We start from the raw sequence: 21,115 nt of genomic DNA, 5'->3' as shown, positions 1-21,115 counted from the left end.
TAATAATGACAGGACGCCTGCAGGTTCTGCATTTAAATGTTTAAATAAAGAATAATTCACACGTCAAAAAAAGATAATATAATAAGAGAAATGTCACATACTACAGAATGAATCAATACAATGTAACATTTGTAATTACAATATATTTATTTATATATGGCATGTCTGTACACCATTCCAATAGCCTCCACTACAGTACACTTCCTCATGGGCCTGGTTTGCCATTGAGAAAGGAACCACTCTGCATCTCTTTATGAGACTATGATGGCTATAATCAATAAAAACAGGTGATTTGTACTATATTGTAGGAAGCTGTTTTGAAAGGTAGCCTACCACATGGAAAAAAAACTATAATAACAACAAAAGAAACAACAGAAAAACAAAACAGAGTGACTGCGTGAGATGGCTGAACTGAGAAATCACACATCCTTCAATTCGATTTAAATCCTACTTTACAGACATTCTATCTCATGTTGAATATAGATCAAATAAAATACTTGGTTAGACATAAATGTTAGATTATTATGAATGCTGTAAGATTCCAATTGTTTTCAACAGTTTTGACCACTTTTGTCGAGCCCCTCCGTCAGTCGTCTTTGCGGCATTTCTCATCGTCTTTTCATCAGAAATTGTCCAATTCGACAAACTCGTACACAAGAACACAATTTGTTTTCAACCTCAATTTAAAATGCACTTTCAGGTCATCTTAAAAAAAATGGTATAATGTCAATTGAGAAAAGTAAAGTCACAATAATCAGATGGTAAGAAAAAGAGGCACTACTAGTGAGATCTGAAAGACACCAAAGTCTCCTCCTGCTTGTAATTTGTAGACTGCCCCTCTGCACCACAACTCATTGAGGCTATATCTCATATCAAAATACCTTCAAATGGCCACGTTTTTACCCCGTTCAGTCTTCCTGACATGGGAACTACGAGGAGATAAGTCTATTTGTTTTATGGCATCACATTATTACGGATATAATCCACCTCTGCTCTGACCTTGGCGTTTACCAGGTAATCTCACCAGTCAAGGAATAGCCTAATCCAGGTTTAATTCTGAAGTTTCAAACAGCAGAGAATCCCTGTCGTCAACCGTTGAACCCGGTGTGAAACATCAGAGCTATTGAGTGTGACCCTGGGGTCGAGATGTTAAAGGGCCTATAGGACCAGAAAGGGGGACTGAGGACTAAGGCTTTACTGGGCAAATGATAGAGGAGGCCATATTGTTCCTAAGCACTACTGTATCAATAGCAGCCACAAGAAGGCGCAAAACACCGTAAGTAAAAGTTTGTCACCGGACAGAGCAGATGGTAATTATTGTCTCCATCATTACAGGTCTGGAAAAGGGACACAACTAATAATACTAGTAATGTTGTACTGTAGTTAGTTTGCGTTTTTCAATACGTGGCCTTGATCTTCTTTAACATACTGTACAGCTCCTTCGCCTTCGCACACTATGCATCGCATCACAATACACTCGTCCGTTATTCCTTTATCCAAACCTTTTTGATCGTCACTTCAGAAACAGAAACACTGTTCGCCAAGTCCCACCACTGTTGCTCAGGTACAAGTGCCATGCCCACTAAGACAAGGCTCTAGGGTGGCTGACCCTGTTGCCGAGGTCGTGGGGGGGAAATGATGGTTGTGCTTTGCGTGGACAGCCTGAGATCACCACTTCCTCAGTGACTTCGTTTTGTATATCTCACGACACGCCCCGTTAGGTCCACTTCCATTGGCTCGTCTCCTTGTCAAGTCTTCACAAAGTCTGGACCAGTGAGTCCCAACACCTTACCCTTCCTCTTCTGTTTTGAATTTCTTTTATTTAAATTTTTTTTTTGTCAGATGTATTAGTTTTGAAGAAAAAAACGTTTTGTTTTTAGATACCGGTATGTTGGTCCTTCATGCAACATTAGGTTATGATACACTGTACTGTACAGGGCTGTGGTGGTTGGAAGGCAGGGTGGAACTATTCCAGGTAGATGTCTTCTGTTGGACAGGAGTAATCCACAAACTCTTTATAGTACAACTGGAAGGCTTTCCTGGAAGACAAGAGGGGGCTACCTCAATTATCTCCCAACTTTAATCTGGCACACAAAGCTATGTGTGATCCCTATGGCATGCTCTTCTAGACAATACAAATCACTTTGACGGGCATATTTGATAAATGACACATCTCTTGCATGCTCAACAGCAAGCTAGGTTTAATGATGCATATCTTGCATGCAAAGACAGTGAAAGAGAAAGACAGAAGCAGAAACCTTCCAACTCACCCTACTGACTCTGCCATGGGTTTGGTGGAGTTCTCTGACACAAAGACATGACAGGCAAATCTCTGGTCTGCTGGGTGCTTAGTGATGAAGCCAAAATACCTGACGGAAAACCACAGAAGACATACCACTCACTACAGAATGTACTGTATGATAAGAATGTCATTGTTCACAGCCTGCATCCACACCTTGCTTTTGCGACAGAGGCAACGGTATCTCAATCTATTCAACTGATTATGGTCTACAGGTGTCAAGTATTTTAGCATGGAGCTTGTTCACATGTTGCAAATATCAGACAGTACCTGCTGTTATTAACTTAATTGCATGGTTTGGAAATACATCAATAAAAGAGTAAAATGCAGGCAATCTCACTGAGACTTAGTTCAGAGCATATATTGAAATGGGAACCCTCACGAGGACCTTCTTGTCCTGTCCATACTCACTTGCTGTTTTTAGGATGATAGCCACAGAAGGAGATGTTCTTTAACTGGAAGAAGTGACTGCATTCATTACTCTGTGAACAGAGATGGACAAACATCTATTATTAAACTCTTGCATTTACTAATTGGCCTCTTATGTAACACTGTATCAGTTGTGTCCCTTTTCCAGACCTGTAATGATGGAGACAATAATTACTAGGGATGCACCGAATGGGACATTCTTGGCCGAAACCGATACCGAAAATAGAAAACAGTTGGCCGAAAACCGAAAGCCGAAAGGCCGAAAATGATTAATAGAATAGATTTTTTTTTTACCAATGTTGTGGAACATTATGATTATGGAAAAATATGATTATGGCAAAACTTTACTTAAATAATAAATAATCACTATTATGGGTCCATAAAACATTTATTCAGCACTTCTGAATGCATACAGTACATTAATTCCATCTTTTCTCTGGCTGCGCAGCGGACATCTGTGCTCTACTGAGCGCACCTTTCTAGTCCCCAGCTGAATGTGCTCGCTTGACTCGGCACAGTAGACTCGCGAGTCGCGACAGACAGACAGCTGGGCTGTGTTAACATTACAATGTACAGTCGCGTGAAATAACGTTATGAATGCCCGAAATAACATAGCATTACAAAGTACAGTTGACAGCTGGGCTGTGTTAACGTTACAATGTACAGTCGCGCGAAATAACGTTATGAATGCCCGAAATAACATAGCATTACAAAGTACAGTTGACAGCTGGGCTGTGTTAACGTTACAATGTACAGTCGCGCGAAATAACGTTATGAATGCCCGAAATAACATAGCATTACAAAGTACAGTTGACAGCTGGGCTGTGTTAACGTTACAAATGTACAGTCGCGCGAAATAATGTTATGAATGCCCAAAATAACATAACGTCACAAAGTACAGGTCCAGCTCAGTATGATGTCATAATCAAACATTCTAGAACATTTGTGTATCTATTCAACAATTCTCTCACAGCTGAGTGTGGACTACAGCGGGGACGAGGGAGAGTAACTACATTCTCGAAGACACTCTGATGTCACGAGACCGCCGCCATCTTGGTATAGGGGGACCATACGGATTTCTAGTATCAAATGCATGTGTTGAGGTCCGTTTTTTTATGTTTTATCATATTCTTGTTCATTTCATAACATTTTCATATGATTTGTTATGAAAATATTGAGGCCAACATGGCATTTCACTATTTTCGAAAGCCTTTCTGGTGATTCTAAGGCGAGATATGATTCAAAGAAGCTCCCCCTGATTGACTTGACATAATGTCCATACAAAACACATACAGACATGGCCAACTCTCGAATACCCAAATTGAAGCTGCTATGTTACGTTTTGTACTAATAACAAAACAAACACAGAAATCCAAATCGCAAGTTTTATACCATCACGGAGTTAAAAGTGGCTGGCGGCTAACGTTCGGCTAACTAGCTCTGGTGTTGTGGTCGTGGTAGCTACATGCTAAGCTAACGTTAATCACATCATATCGAACCGATAGTTTATCTTATCTAATCTTACGTGGTGGTACCACGTGTGCCACTACCCGATCAAACATCCACGTAAGATTAGATAAGATAAGCTCCTATCGGTTCAATATGATGTGATTAACGTTAGCTTAGCATGTAGCTACCACAACCACAACAGCAGAGCGAGTTAGCCGAAAGTTAGCCACAGCCACTTTTTCCTCCATGATGGTATAAAACTTGCGATTTGGATTTCAGTTTTTGTCATTAGTACAACGGGTAACACAGCAGCTCTTTGGCATTGTGAAGGACTGAAGAAAATTCCGCTTGATTGTCTTTAATTTGCCGCTTTAACAATCCGTTTCTGCACTAAATGAACCGTACACAATGTAGCAGGCGGGGCAGTTTCCCCCCACGCTGCAGTTGCGTAGCAACAACAGGCAGGAAGTTGACTTCGAGTATAACATAGGCAGAAACACAATCCCCCCCTCTCGCTCTGAATAATATGCATATTAGATCACACAGTGATTAACCGCGGCATATAGTAAATAAGGATATAAAGCATGTTAAAGACGCATTTATTGGATGCGTTGCGCGCAGTTTACATAGAAACAGCGCGACTCCCGACAGCGCGACATCATCACAACAACACGCGAATAATATGCATATTAGATCACTCAGTGATTAACCGCGGCATATAGCAAATAAGGATATAAAGCATGTTAACACTTTGGCTGCCAGGAAACGCTTAAACACGTCATTCCCGGCCATGCTCAAGTTGCCGAAGACGCTTTACAGCGTCTTTGATATCAATATTTCAAAAATCTGGGACCGGATTCATATTTCCCCTCCGCTGGCCTGAGATCCACCAGGAGGACCCACTGAGCTCTCTGGCGGTTCAGGAGCGCCATCTGGTGGCCGATCGGCGCAATCGCTTAACAGGAAGCGCCATAGAGGTTGTGCTGGACGGCCGTATTGCTTCCGGGCACTCGCTATAGGTCCCGGCATTCTAGCTCGTCACAATACACAGTGATCGATTGCCAATAACTCGATAAACAACATGATTTGGACGTATATACCATTATACAAGCTGGAGATGGACCGGGTAAATCTACATCCCATAATGATAACATTTCTACTCTACGATGATCGCCCAACGGCGCGCGGAGACTGGGGTGAGTTTTAGCGTGTAACGTTACCGTCTTCGATACTAAAGGCGCTCCCATAGTCGAGCAGACTGTACACAGAGCAGACTCCGCGGAGGTCCGCGCGGCTCTTTGAGCTTTGATCTCAGCGGACAGCAGACCCACAGGTGCGAAGCTACTATTTTCTGACGCGCGGACATCCGCGCCGCTGACTTGGTGTCACACAAAACGCTGCTCGGCGTTTTGGTTGACATCGAACTGCATTTAATGTGACGCCGATCTGCATTTTACTCTGACCACTCGCTCCGTGCCAAGAGAGATGTTTGAATGGCTTTTCTAAATGAAGTGTGTAAAATTGCCAGTTTTATTTCGAAATATTGGAAACGGAGATAACATAGAATGTTATCTCCGTTTCCAATATTTTTAAATAAAACTGGTGCTTTTATTTCATGCAATGCGTGTTTCATTTCAGCACCACGCGCTGTCCACCTCAAGCCTATACGGTACATTGCATCTCGCTGCCTATATACCTGTTATTCAAGTGCGTAAAACTTTTTTTGTGGGAAATGTAGTAAAACTGGTGCGAGAAATGTAGGAAATAGACCGCGGACGTCCGCTGAGATCTGCTCGACTATGAAAGCTCAAAGAGTCCGCGCGGACCTCCGCGGAGTCTGCTCTGTGTACAGTCTGCTGGACTATGGGAGCGCCTTAACTGCTATTATCAACATTTGACCCACATTAGATGATTGGTATAACGCTGCCCACGGAATTATAAACGCCCCCTCGCCCATCCGGTCAACATCAGATGACGTGTAGTAACTTCTAGAAGTACGTCTAGTTGGAATTTTTTATATCGCGCTGATTGCCATCAAACTGTATTTCATCATCAATATAATGCATTTGGGGCTATATATCACGTTCTGGAGAAAGCTGCAGAAAGAGATGAAAACATACTTATACATTAGACCATACTTTACTATGAATATGTGAATGAAAAAGTTTAACGTTGCTACACAATGAACAATACATATAGGACTTTGAATGGGCCCTAATAATGGCAATGTAGCAATAGAATTTAAAAAGTTATAGCCCTGCAAAGAAGGGGAATTTCTCCATAGACAAATAGAGCTGGCAACCTATGGTATATCATGAATTTAGCCTTAGGCAATCAAAGTGTTAAAGACGCATTTATTGGACGCATTGCGCGCAGTTTACATAGAAACAGCGCGACTCCCGACAGCGCGACATCATCACAACAACACGCAAGGTTGTTAGGTTGTTTCTGTTTCGGTGACATATTTTCGGTGAAAAAACTCTTTCGGCCGAAAGCCGAAAGGCAATTTTTTGCCATTTTCGGCCGAAAACTTTCGGTGCCGAAATTTCGGTGCATCCCTAATAATTACCATCTGCTCTGTCCGGTGACAAACTTTTACTTACGGTGTTTTGCGCCTTCTTGTGGCTGCTATTGATACAGTAGTGCTTAGGAATAATACGGCCTCCTCTATCATTTGCCCAGTAAAGCCTTAGTCCTCAGTCCCCCTTTCCGGTCCTATAGGCCCTTTAACATCTCGACCCCAGGGTCACACTCAATAGCTCTGATGTTTCACACCGGGTTCGACGGTTGACGACAGGGATTCTCTGCTGTTTGAAACTTCAGAATTAAACCTGGATCAGGCTATTCCTTGACTGGTGAGATTACCTGGTAAACGCCAAGGTCAGAGGTGGATTATATCCGTAATAATGTGATGCCATAAAACAAATAGACTTATCTCCTCGTAGTTCCCATGTCAGGAAGACTGAACGGGGTAAAAACGTGGCCATGTGAAGGTATTTTGATATAGCCTCAATGAGTTGTGGTGCAGAGGGGCAGTCTACACTGTATAAAGTTCCTCGACTTAGTTGACCTTAAAACAGCAGAGATAGTTTTTAAAGCTAGAAGTCATCAACTGCCATGTAACTTACACATTTTGTTTAAAGAACGAGAGGTGACGTATAATTTAAGAAGAACACTCAATTTGAAACAGCCTAGAGCTCCAACCACACTTAAAAGTATGTCTGTGTCAGTTAAAGGAGTGAAACTCTGGAACAATATACCGGATGAAATAAAAAACAGCAGGAGTATTTTTAAGTTTAAAAATATGTTTAAAAACAGGGTTCTAGAATATTATAGTAAAATTTAACCTACAATCTTTTTTTCTTTTCTTTTTTTTCTACCATGAAACTCTGGTATTGCAGATTAATTTTTAGATTTTTCCTATGTTGGCTTATGTTCTTTTCAGGAACGTTTTTTTTTGTTGATTGTTGATTTTTTGTTTGTTTGTTTTATCTTGCAAACTTTAAAAAAAATTCTTTTCTGGATCGTTTTTTTGTTGAGTTTTGATTGTTGATTTATTTTTTTGTTTGTTATATTTTGAAAACTAACTTTTTTGAATTTGTCTTTTTTTTTTATTAGGGGTAGGTTTCTCTATAAGCTTCGGCTTCAAACCTATCCTTTTCGTTTGTTTATTTGTGAAAATGTTAGATAAATTATTTGTTTGTTTATTTATTTGTAAACATTCGAAATAAAATAATTCATTCATTCATTCATTCATTCATTCATTCAATGCTACCGCCAGGCTTGTTCCACAGTGGTCTGAGAACGTGGAGGAGGACCTATGGGAGTGCTTCAGCACAACAGATTGGGACCTCTTTGGGATGATCCATGGACTCTCCCACTGCATTACGGATTACAAGACCAATCCAAGTGCTCCTGTCCGTCTTCATCAGGGAACACGACAGCTTTAGCGATCTGTTGTGCATGTTTTTCCATTGGGTTTATCTTATCGGGAGGGGAAACCCTTGTGAGCACGGGGAGAACATGCAAACTCCACACAGAAAGGCCCGGGAGATACCCCACCTGGGTGTGTGAACACTTTCGGCAACCAACATGCGCTTCCGCGTTTCTCTGATTGGCCGAGCGCCTTCCGCGTTTCTCTGATTGGCCGAGCGCGGCTCCCCCTTAAGCTCCAGGAGAGAGGAGAGAGGCTGAAAACCCGCAGTTCTTGCCCGACTGATGGGAGCCGAATCCCAGATCCGATTTTTCTGATGAATACCCCCAAAACATGGAGGTCCCGAACGCATGGAAGTATTGATTGCGCCGTAACGATCATTAAAAAAATATACCGTTAACTGGAATATGTTGTGCCTTTACACATATGTTGGATTATGTAATTGGTTTGTCATGACAAACTAATAAAAAATCGCGATTTACCCGGTGGCTACAACAACACACAGTGACTACTAGCCCCTTACGTGACTGCGGTTTGCAGTTTTTATTAGTTTGTCATGACAAACCAATTACATAATCCAACATATGTGTAAAGGCACAACATATTCCAGTTAACGGTATATTTTTTTAATGATTCGTGTAAAACTGCCTGTAGTGTTATGTTAATGTGTGAGCGCTAATATGACACAGGGGTCATACCGGGGTCACGGACAGGTACGTGGGGCAGAGTAGACTAGGAGCGGTTAATGGTGGAGCTACAGAGCTAACAGAATAAAGACACTCACAAACAAATACAGAGGACTCATGTGTACTTGTGGAATAATATGACACAGCCGAGTGTAATATCTGCAATGGAAGTATTTCTAGAGGTGGCAGCAACACTGGAAACTTCAACACCACAGACTTAATTAACACATCCAGTGCCATTCACCAGAGGTCGCTGTGGGCGGTGTGTGCCAGCGCTTTAATGAATGGGGATACATGCCGGTGTTTGCAGTGCTAAAACTATATTGAATATTATAGCTATGGATCTAATAATATAGTCGATTGTCATTGAGTTTCTTCCGGTCAAGATGCAAAAAACAGATAATTTTTTCATCAATACATTTCCGTTTTATACCGTGGTGAATATGAGTATAGTTTTAGAGTAATTCTATGTAATCCCAGGAAACGCCGGTAAGCAGCGTTTACTGCATTTAGCTATAAATTGTGGCATTCCTCGCTTGGATCAACAATCAATCTGAAATAAACGCTAGATTATCGGTATTATGTTTCATCATGCATGCATGAAAGGGTGGGGGGGTTATGCTTCGATCGTCACCAACGGCATATGTTGTGGAGTAACGTTACAGGACACCAGTGTTGGGACTAACGCGTTACAAAGTAACGCGTTACAGTAACGAAGTAACTTTTTGCCGTTCTAGTACTCTAACGCATTACTTTTTAAATTCAGTAACGCTGTTACCGTTACTAAATGGTTTGTTAGTTCGTTACTGCGTTCTTTTTATGTAGATTCATAGCGAGCGTCCTCCTAACTCCGTTTGATTTCGCCTGAGTTTGTTTTGTTTACAATAGAGAGCGTCTATTTCTTTCCGTAGCCGCATTTCTGGTTTTCGCATTTCTGATTGGCCACTGACTGACGTTCTCTGACGTTCTCTGACCAGAGAGCGTCAGTCAGTGGCCACTGGCCAATCAGAAATGCGCAAACCAGAAATGCGGCTACGGAAAGAAATAGACCCTCTCTATTGTAAACAAAACAAAACGAAACGAACTAACAAACCATTTAGCAACTACTTGGAGAGATAATTAATATACAACATGGAAACGAGATAAAGAAAATGTTTGAGGCGCTGCTGGAGTCAACTGGACTAACGTTACTACATCTCGACCACCGCAGACTTTGGTGAGTGCAATGTGTTCACTGAAACTCAAGTTGATCAACGGATTTTGACTGTACGAAATCTGCCAGGGAATCTCATAATACTAATCAAACAATATAAATATAGTCCTTTCATGCACAATTGATATCCTAACTATTCTAACATTGCAATGCTTTGATTGATATCTTAAACAACGTTGCAACTTGCAAGATGGTGAATGAATGAATGAATGAATGAATGAATGAAAACTTTATTTAACAGATTGCAGAATGGGTACAATACAGTACGGCTCAATACATACAATTGTTAAGGGGATGCAGACCTGAGAAAGACGTTTGTCTTGTTTCCATCAGGGTCCCCCATTTTCAATTCATATAGACATTTATGACATACACAACATACATGACATTTATGGCATAGGGACATATAGGTATTTAGTACTGATACATTTGTGACATAAACGGTATTCAAATATACAGTACTGTTACCCCTAGCTTTGGGTAGGGCGTTCCACATTGTTGTGGCATAATTGCGAAACGTGTTTAGTCCCTTGTTTGAGCCGAATCTGGGTTTTACATGATTTGTTGAGCTTCCTCTGGTGTAGTGGTTGTGGTATTCACTGACCTTTGGGAAGTATTTTGACATGTACATGGGTACCCCGGTCGTATAGTGTATCTTGTAGACCAGGCCCATTGCAAGTTGCTGTACTCTGTCGTCTACTCTAAGCCATCCTAGGTTGTCAAAGTGGGCAGGGGTGAGGTGGGTTCTGGGGTTCAGGTCAAGTAGTAGTCTGACCAGTTTGTTTTGTGATGTTTGTAATTTTGTTTTAAGCGCCTTTGAGGTGCTTTGGTACCATGAGGTGCACGCATAGTCGTAGTACCCTTGAATTATAATGGTTATAATGAAACGCTCCGGCGACATCAAGGCTGTTCCTTCAACCGGCGCACTTCTTATTATATCGACTCGGGACAACATTTGTTTGTGTCAGATTTGTGTTTGTATCTAGACCACATTGCTTAGCAGAGTTCGGTGATGTGAATGGAAACTGTCAAGTTGATCAACCTATTTTGAGTATCTGGGGCATGGGACTCGGGAGCAATCTTTTTTTTTAATTTTTTTTTTAAATAACTAAATAGTTACTTTTCACAGTAACTCATTACTTTTGGGTGTAAGTAACTAGTACAGTAACGAAGTTACTTTGAAATGAAGTAACTAGTAAAGTAACTGAGTTACTATTTTCCAGTAACTAGCACAACACTGCAGGACACACACGGATCAAAATGAAGGCATGCTCAGATCAACGCAAGATTGATAACATATAGCCCGTACCTTGACTAGGAGGTACTGCAAAAATAATATTCCAATTATCTGATCGCCATTCCAAGTATTGATCTCGATCGTGTTGCCAAGATAATCCACCGAAATACATGAATCCACGGTGCTTGGTTCTCCCCAGTCCATGTGTTATAACGTTACTCCTCCCCGAATAGGAAAACCCGGACCGGACTTGTTAGATCAGCGTACAGGCTGAACCAGAGAGAATCGAAGGATGTGCAATAGCGTCCGCAAGGCGTTAGGCGGCGGTATTGGACGTTTGCGATCTCAGACCCATTCAGGACAGCCTGCACAAGGTGCCTCGATGGATTATGAATGGCAATAGCGAATAAAAGAAATAACGACCCAGAAATGAGAATCTTTGTTTTTTGGCACTGAACCGTTGGGCCACAGAAACGAGAATTCTCGTGAACGGCAACCAATGTGTTAAACACTTGCAGATTCATCATGGAAACTGAGTATGCCGGGTTTATACATGCAACGAATGCCAAGAGGAAATGTTTTGCCACAACAGCTACTGTAACGTCGCTGGAAACCATTCAGAAGCGCAAGAACCTCCCTGCAGACGGTAACAAAGCAAAGCTGATAACCGATAAAATAACCAAATTTATTGTGCAGGACGACCAGCCCATTTCTGTTGTTGAAAATGTAGTTTTCCGACTCTTAGCCTCGCTTCATGTTGCCAAAGTGGCATTTTATCTCCGACACGGCTATCCCAAATAAGTATAATGTTGTGTTTCTTTTTCAAATGTAGCCAAGAGTAAAGACCCTAACCCTATCAAAACAGCAGTCAAAGTGTATATTTTCAACTACGTTTGTTTACCAATGATTTTAAAATCTCTGCGCATTGCACCGGAAAATGAGGGTGAGGACAGGAAGCCGTCATGAAATCGCTGTAGTCTTATTAACTTATTAACTAAAAGATTTGAACAAAATTAAAAGCAGCAGCACTATTGCACAACTGAGTAATGTATGCTATGTATTTCTTCTTTTAGGGGAGTGGGACATTTGTTTCACAGTTTTAGCATGATGTTTTATAGATGGCTAGGTTAAAACCACTTAACTGGCACTGGCACCTATACGTCCCGTTTTGCACTCGTGGCACTTTGGCCTAGTTTTTAAGGCGATCCGATGATTTTATGCCAATGAACCAATACATTGCTTGAAAGCTAAGATTGTCACCGTTCGATTGATACCCTACTCAAGGTATTAGGTGCTGGCATAAAATAAATAATTGTAATAATATATATTTGTATTATATATATTTTTTTATTATTATAATAATAAAATAAAATAAATGATATGGACCCATTGTGGTTTCCAGGTCATACATATCAGCTGGAACCTGTAAGAAGCCTCTGTTTGCAAGATAATTCAAATGGAAGTAAAAAAAATTATAATAAAAAATTAACATTTAGAATTTATTTCAAGGTCTTCCTCCTTATATACAAAGCACTAAATGGAACAGGACCAAGCTACATTGCAAATTCTCTAGTCAACTATGTGCCTCCTAGAACATTGCGATCATCTACTACTGGTCTATTGAAGGTTCCAAGCTACAGTCTAAGGAAAATCGGGGATGCAGCCTTTGCAAACTATGCACCAAAGTTATGGAACACACTAGCTATGGACATTATGGAAGCTATATCTCTTAATATTAAAAAAAAAAAAAAAAAAAAAAAGCTAAAAACGTACCTCTTCACCATAGCTTTCTAATACACTCCACTGTTGATTGTACTGTAGCACTATTTTACTCTGTCCATTCTATTGTATTGTATTGCACTGCACTGTTGCATAATTGTACTATCTATTCTATTCTACTAATTTATTGCACTGTATTATTTTACTCTGTCTATTACTTTTTATTACAGGTTCAAAACTGTCAGGTATTAAACTGTGTGGGTATCAAACAAGAAAGACTGTCAGGCTTTAAAACTGTAGGACCTAGGCCTAGAACTGCACCCTGAGAGAGGGAACTGCACCCTGAGAGAGGGAACTGCACCCTGAGAGAGGGAACTGCGCCCTGAGAGGGAGGTTTGCCCTGAGTGGGAGGTTTGAAGGGTCAAAGTGGGTATAAAACAGGAGGGAAGACTGTCAAGTTTTAAACTGTGGATACCAAACAGAGAAGGTAAAGACGACTTTGAACTGTTGAACAGTAATCCAGAACGATTTGATTGCACATTTATCTATTCTATTCTACTATTTTATTGCACTGCACTATTGCACTATTTTACTCTGTCTATTTTATCTTACTATTTTTATTATTGTCTATTTAAAACTGAATCAAACCAAAACCCTGTACCTTCCCTCCCTGCTATGACATTCGAATTTCCCCAAGGAGATCAATAAAGGAATATCTCATCTTATCTTATATGTAGCACTGATGATGCAGCAATTATAACCAGCAGCCTATAACTGCAGTACCACAAAGTGACCACACGGGGGTGATATGCCTTCAATGTACAATGGTTTCTGATGTAAGGTTATGAATGGAGGTGACTTTGCACTCACATTAGTCTTTGTATGCATGCATCTGTATGAGAGAGAGAGAGAGAGAGAGAGAGAGAGAGAGAGAGAGAGAGAGAGAGAGAGAGAGAGAGAGAGAGAGAGAGAGAGAGAGAGAGAGAGAGAGAGAGAGAGAGAGAGAGAGAGAGAGAGAGAGAGAGAGAGAGAGAGAGAGGGAGGGAGAGAGGGAGAGAAGGAGGGGGGGTTCTTACCCTGTCACAGGCGTAGTAGTCATCCTGGACCACAAGCTTGACACCTTTCACGTTGATTTCCAGGATACAAGAAGAGGGCGGGTTATACTGAACCGTCATCCTTCTATTGGTGGCAATCTGGTGACAATCAAATTGAATAGTCACAAGTGGTATCTCACTGGCTTATGGTGCAGAAAAAGAGGCATTGTTAGGCCTAATGTAACACGGTACTTATAACCTCAGCATCTCTCTGGCTTATGTAATACAGTACTACTAACACAGTCTTACCTCATTATTTCTACAGTTCGTCCTTCATCTGACCACCCCCACACACACCCCCCCCACACACACACACACACACACACACACACACACACACACACACACACACACACACACACACACACACACACACACACACACACACACACACACACACACACACACACACACACACACACACACACACACACACACTAAACAAACTAGTCAGACTACTGCTTGACCTGACTCCTAGAACCCACCTCACCCCTGCCCACTTTTCCAACCTAGGATGGCTTAGAGTAGACGACAGAGTACAGCAACTTGCAATGGGCCTGGTCTACAAGATACACTACACGACCAAGGTACCCATGTACATGTCAAAATACTTCCCAAAGGTCAGTGAATACCACGATCACAACACCAGAGGGAGCTCCACAAATCATGTTAAACCCAGATTCGGCTCAAACAAGGGACTAAACACGTTTAGCAATTATGCCACATCAATGTGGAACGCCCTACCCACAGCTGTAAAGGAATGTGAATCACTACCCACCTTCAAAAAAACACCTACGGGAGACTGCAATTCGAAACTGGCCCGTACAAATGTCCTAACCCAGTTGTACAGTAAATGACCAAGTATGGCTTTGTCAGTATTCCAATGTACAGTGTACAGTGTCCCCCCCCCCTACCCAACCCCACCTCCAATGTACAGCCCCCCACCCACCCACCCACCCAACCCCACCCCACCTACCCAACCTCTTCCAATGTACAGTTTCTACGTCAAATGTATATACACTCTTTTTCTGGACACTTTTTGTATCACAAACAGTACTGTATTTGCAAATCTGTCATAAATGTATAGATGTAGCAGTACTGTCTATCTGTATGTTGTGTATGTCATATATGTTATGATGAATTGAAAATGGGGGACCCTGATGTAAACAAGACGAAAGTCTTTCTCTGGTCTGCATCCCCTTAACAATTGTATGTATTGAGCTGTACTGTACTGTACCCATTCTGCAATCTGTTAATAAACTTTTCAATCAATCAAAACACACACACACACACACAGTGTGGCCCCCATACCTTCTGCATAGCTGCACATAGAACATCGTTTCCTTTATGATAGGGCACTTGGACTGAGCCCAGGAACTTCAGGCGGTATATGTCCATCCATTCACTGCTCCTCTCTGTGGAAGAAAGGTGGGGTCCATTATTTCACTATGGTTATACCCCAAATATTAATCAAAGATTACAACTAAAATGCAGTTGTGGATTACTGTAATTTGCAAGGAGCAAATTTTGGTCAGCTAGACCCTACTGCACACAGTAAGTCCTTAGTCAGCATTCTGTGCAAGTGTGTCTCCGAGGATGCGTCAGCATCTTTACCGCACTTTCACTAATTCAAGGTCCATCCTCAACATTAAATAGGGAGGTGTAGTCTGACGTCACTTTAGTTTCCCGTGCGGTCCACCCGTATAGGGATTTATCATTGGGAAAATGTATTATCGGCTATTGTAATAATTCTGCCTCATGAACATTGGCAAGCTTTCCATTTTTGCACACATTTTTTCCCCTTCTATCACTAACATTAGTGTTTAAGCATTTTTGGTTGAAATAAAATTATATGTAATTATTTTACGATCAATTGCGAATTGTTTCATGTTGAGCTATAGATTGTGGATGAATACACACAGAAAGGTACACCATGCCAATGTTCATGCTTTATTTGTTTTAAATGAGACAATTTAGAAATGTGTCCATTGGAAATACATTGCAATTTCAAACGAGGTGGACCGGCCGGAAACAACAATGACGTAACCACTACACCTCCCTATAAGACTGATGGCTGAGCGGTACCTCTGTAGCTGTCCTCTGTAGATTCCTTGGCCACCTCGATGGCGTAGTAAGCGGGGAAGATGCCGTGGGTGCCGGTGCGCATGTTGTAGCCCTCGTACCAGTAATCTTCTGCTTGGACCTCCACAAGCAAGGGGTCGTCCACCTCCAGCTCCAGCTCGTCGTCATGGCGAGGGACGAACCTTTTTGATTCACGCACACAACAATAATGGTAACCACACTGAACTAAATAGACTCAACATTTGGGCACTTGTTCTGTACAACATGTGCTGTCCAAGAAAAACGCGATACTAATGAAAGGGCTTCACTTTGAAAAATGGACAAATAATCCCCCTCACTACTTTTACACACACCTGCAACTGTCACCCAGCCTTTTAACTGATTTGATTGTTTGTTTGGTGTGTATTTTAGCTATTTTCCCTACCTTACCTTATCCATTTACATTTACATTTAGTAATTTAGCTGACGCTTTTATCCAAAGCGACTTACAGTACAAGTCCTGTACGACAAGTCATCAGGAAGGGCACAACTCTATCAGCTGAGTAACAATGTTCATCAAAGTGTTGCGTGCTACAGTGTAGGTTAGTTTATTAGGACAAGTGCATGACACATTTTTATTTACAATGACGGCCTGTCGAGGGGACAAAAGGGCCTCTCGAAGGGTAACAGGGAAAAGGGGACACAATAAATAATAAAATAGAATATAAATTAACCAAAAAGAACAATCCGGATAAGACTATTGTCCAATATTCTATTTTATTATTTATTGTGTCCCCTTTTCCCTGTTACCCTTCGAGAGGCCCTTTTGTCCCCTCGACAGGCCGCCATTGTAAATAAAAATGTGTTCTTAATCGACCTGCCTGGTTAAATAAAGGTTAAATATATATTTTTTTAAATGAATAAAACTAGACTAGTTGGGATTAGACTGAGGAATACATCATACAGTACACTCATCCCTCACCTGCAGTCACTATGGTGGCCATTCAAGGTTACTGTTCAAACTCAATACCCGCTGTTTTGTTCTGTATTATGCGGGTGCCCTTTCCCTGGTGATTCTAACCCCCCTACCCACACCACTTGGTCTGTCAGCCCACAGGCCGGCACTGAAAGACGCCATTGTGGCTCAGAATTTCACGTGACTACACGGGCAGTTTCTTTCTGCCTCAGTTAGAATGATCTCTCTCTCTCTCTCTCTCTCTCTCTCTCTCTCTCTCTCTCTCTCTCTCTCTCTCTCTCGCTCTCTCTCTCTCCCAGCCAGCCATAAGCCAGAGGACTCGAACAGCAGCTGCAGAAGCACATTGCCAACTGGAGTGTGACAAGTCACTAAGGAAACACACAGAAGTCCCAGATAATGTTTTCTCCACTCCACAAATGCCATGTTTCTATATAGCTGGGGTTAATGTTAAAGACAGTAGTGATAGGAGGCAGGTGTTTGTGAGTGTGTGTGAGGTCAATAGGTTAATGTCTGCAACATGTAGAGCAAGCCCTGGCCTATTCTTATTTTTAACTTATAATTGTACTATTCTATTGTGCTTATATTTAATTTTGTTTATATCCCATTTCATTTGATTCAACCTCTTTATTTTACAGTTGTACAGCCCTGGCCTATTTATTTTATTTCATAATTATATTATATTATATTGTGCTTCTATCTTAACTTAACTTTTACTCCACCTTTTTATTTTATTATCTGTCTGTTAATGTCTGTCCACTAATGTCACACCGAAAATGACCAAAGCTAATTCCTTGTATGTGAAAACTACTTGGCAATAAAGACCTTTCTGATTCTGATTAGCTATAGAGAAGCTGCAGCTTTCCTCTGCTGCCCTCCAGAAAGCTCTTATCAATCACAAACTGGCCCTGAATGCAAATAAAACATAAGGCATGGTCTTCTCAAGATCCTAAAACATAGACTACGATAACCTACACATCTCAGCTGTAAATGGCACACATATTGAAAGGGTCACAGAATACAAATATCTTGTAATCTGTCTCAATGAAAAATGCACATTTAAATATCATATTGGGAACCTTAGTAGCAAACTGATTGGCTTTTTTGGCTTTTTGTATAGAAACAAATGCAGTTTCCCCTTTTGACTCTTAACCACCAAAAGGGACTTTAACGTATGACGTATATCATGCCAGTTAGGGCACAGACCCTCAATTGCGCCTTGTGTATATTGATTATTCTTCTCCTATTTTTATATTCAGTTCATTATATTGTTTACACTGTTTACTTTTCTCATATTTCTATATTCATATTTTATTTTATTGACTATATTTATGTCTGATAATGTAAAGTCTGACAAGTGTTCTGTAGAAAGAGGATTGTTGAATCAACTTCCCTGGCAATTCTCGACTCTGGGGATGTAATGCTGCAGCCTCCACACTGCGTCTCTGTTTACCACTCTGCCCTTAGGTTTATTACCGGTGGTAGCCACAACACTCACCACTGTATTCTTTATGGTAAGGCCGATGGGTCGTCTTGGTACCTGTATATTTATAAGCCCTACTCTGTAAATTACCACCTTGTATCTCAACTATGTTGCAATGGAATACTGGTCCGCGTGTGACACACGCTCCAGTCTGGTTCTTCAGGCACCCTATGCCAGGACTGAACTTGTGTTGATGCAGCTGTGTCATGGAATCTCTTGAAACTGACCTAAAATGTTTTACTTTTGTCTCACCAGTTGAAATAAAGTAAAAAACAAAGTAAAAATAGATCAATAAAATGCTGATTAAAGAGTCTCTCACCTGTAAACAGCTCTGTGGGTCTGGTCCTTCTCCTCTCCGTTTATAACACAAGAGAACAAGCCAAAGGATTCAGCGCCTGGAACAGGAAGGGAAGAAATATCTTGTGCTATTGGTTCTGAACAGTGTGCCGTGCCACAGCCCGTCAGGGAGGAGAGAACAGATGAACCACGGACTCCAAACAGAGATTTGACAGAGCCGCGAGACTCATTACGGACAAAAGATAGTAGTTTTAAATGCATAGATCAGAACCTTTTAATCATCCCTTAAGAAGGCAGAGCACGGATGAGCATCGACTACTTCAGCCTGTATTCCTCTGGGATACCCACCCCTCGGCATTAGCCTGATGAATAGCTGGGTTCTCATGACTTCATGCTTACTGTCTTACAGTGCTGTGAGTTACAGCCACTTAAAAAATATGGCCCACATCCAGGACAATTGGAGGAAACCACAGCGCATAAAGACCGATCAGCGTCCTCTCTCTCTCTCTCTCTCTCTCTCTCTCTCTCTCTCGCTCTCTCTCTCTCTCTCTCTTTCTCTCTCTCTCTCTCGCTCTCGCTCTCGCTCTCACTCTCTCTCTCTCTCTCTCTCTCTCTCTCTCTCTCTCTCTCTCGCTCTCGCTCTCGCTCTCACTCTCACTCTCACTCTCTCTCTCTCTCTCTCTCTCTCTCTCTCTACACGGTGGGTAAATCAGCGTACTGCATGTCACAGGATGACTAATGACACATCCCAGGGGTTTCCCAAGGTCACTCTCAGTGCTGATGGGGAGAGTGATCCCCTGCTTGACTATGCCAGGATCCTGTCTCTCCTTGCCTTTGTCTGCATTCTCTCCATGTCTCTAGTCAGCCATCCTCAGATAGTGTCATCGCTGGCCAGGTATGGTCTACTACAGTGTAGCATTCCTATCACCTGGAAGAGCCAGATTTATAAACACACCTACTGGGAAGGGAGGTGGCACTGTGAGGGCTTATGGACAGGAACACGCTAGGGTTCAGCCTGGGACACAGATTTAGGCATAAATGGCATGTGGAGGAACAGAGTGGGCGGATTCCAGTAGTTGTTTAGATGCCCAGTTTCCCAGCATGCCTCGCACTACACTGAGCAGCCAGCACTAGAGAGATCTCAACCCACCCCTACCATGACCTCATTAGACCTAACGGCCCACCATAACCACCCATTGGACACGGTGCATAAAATACCACGTTTTTAGTGAGTCCCCATGAGACACACCACACAACCTACACAGCTGGCTATTATGCCAAGCTACAACAACTACTGAATGTCTAAATTTTGCATCTGCCCTGAGGGGGGGGGGGGGGGGGGGGTGAACCAACCAAGAGCCATCCCCCCTGTTGGATTGATGATGTAATTTTGATGTAATGAATCCTAAAATCCAGCAATATCCCAGCAGTGTTGCTATTTCTAAGCATTAACACTTAACATTAACGTAACATTAGCCATATACGTGCCTACAGTTTCACCCACTGTCTTCAAAATGTGCAGTTACTTCATTCAGAGATCAAAGTTCAAACGTGCAAAGCTCTCTCCATGCAGTACAGTACATAGTGTTTGAATATAGAAAATAACAGCAACAGCTTAAGCTCCTCTGTAGAGCACAGGGAGGGAAGCCAGGGATCGTTCAACCCAGCAGGCCATGCCATACCAAGCTGGCTTCTGCTCCAAGTATACTGCTCAAAGAATGTTGATAATGACGTTCCAAAAACTCTCAAAAGCTCTTTTTCACTCACAAGACTTTTAAATGGTCCAAGGTCCATGTCTATGTATTATCAACAACAATAACCTTCTAGTTGTATGTGTAAAGCGCCTCAATGTCAAAGCTGTCAAACGCTCAAGCAGAGATCCAGTAGATAGATGTGTGATATTACTGTATAGAAGTAGATTCCACCTCCTATTGAATATCATGTTTCTATATATTATATGGTGGCTGTGCTCTACAGTGCATTAGCTTTAAGCCGTTTCTACCATGCCACCAAATCAACAAAGGCAGCAACTCCAGGCCAGCTATGTTTAAAGGACATTTCACAGGCGAATGATTTGCATTGTGCTTCATGGCCATTTGGAACATTCCTGGGCAAAATGTTGATTCTGTCATTTGGATATTTAATCAACTTTGAGAGTTAGAAATTACCCCCCCAAAAAGGGGTTCTAAAGTCACTGAGGTAATTAAGGAAGTAAAATATCCATCTAGTGTATCTAGTGCA

The 21,115-nt window shown here is 41.7% G+C and overlaps 1 protein-coding gene across 1 annotated transcript in view; it reads right to left on the bottom strand.

Moving 5' to 3' along the window:
• Nucleotides 1-80: 80 nt before the first annotated feature.
• mapk8ip1b (mitogen-activated protein kinase 8 interacting protein 1b) overlaps nucleotides 81-21,115 on the bottom strand; it is a gene marked incomplete at its 5' end in the record, with an annotated part of 81,272 nt that continues 60,237 nt past the window's right edge. The window contains 7 exons of the mRNA XM_084337766.1: nucleotides 81-2,039; nucleotides 2,271-2,369; nucleotides 2,711-2,781; nucleotides 14,043-14,159; nucleotides 15,372-15,475; nucleotides 16,146-16,324; nucleotides 18,897-18,972. Coding sequence (XP_084193892.1) covers nucleotides 1,967-2,039; nucleotides 2,271-2,369; nucleotides 2,711-2,781; nucleotides 14,043-14,159; nucleotides 15,372-15,475; nucleotides 16,146-16,324; nucleotides 18,897-18,972 — 719 coding nt within the window. The 3' untranslated portion in view covers nucleotides 81-1,966. The remainder of the gene's footprint in view (nucleotides 2,040-2,270; nucleotides 2,370-2,710; nucleotides 2,782-14,042; nucleotides 14,160-15,371; nucleotides 15,476-16,145; nucleotides 16,325-18,896; nucleotides 18,973-21,115) is intronic.

This window comes from Notolepis coatsorum (genome assembly GCF_963971535.1).
Source record: "Notolepis coatsorum genome assembly, chromosome: 20".
Lineage (NCBI taxonomy): Eukaryota > Metazoa > Chordata > Actinopteri > Aulopiformes > Paralepididae > Notolepis > Notolepis coatsorum.
Note: the sequence above shows the minus strand (reverse complement) of the source record. Positions and strands in the feature narration are given on the sequence as shown.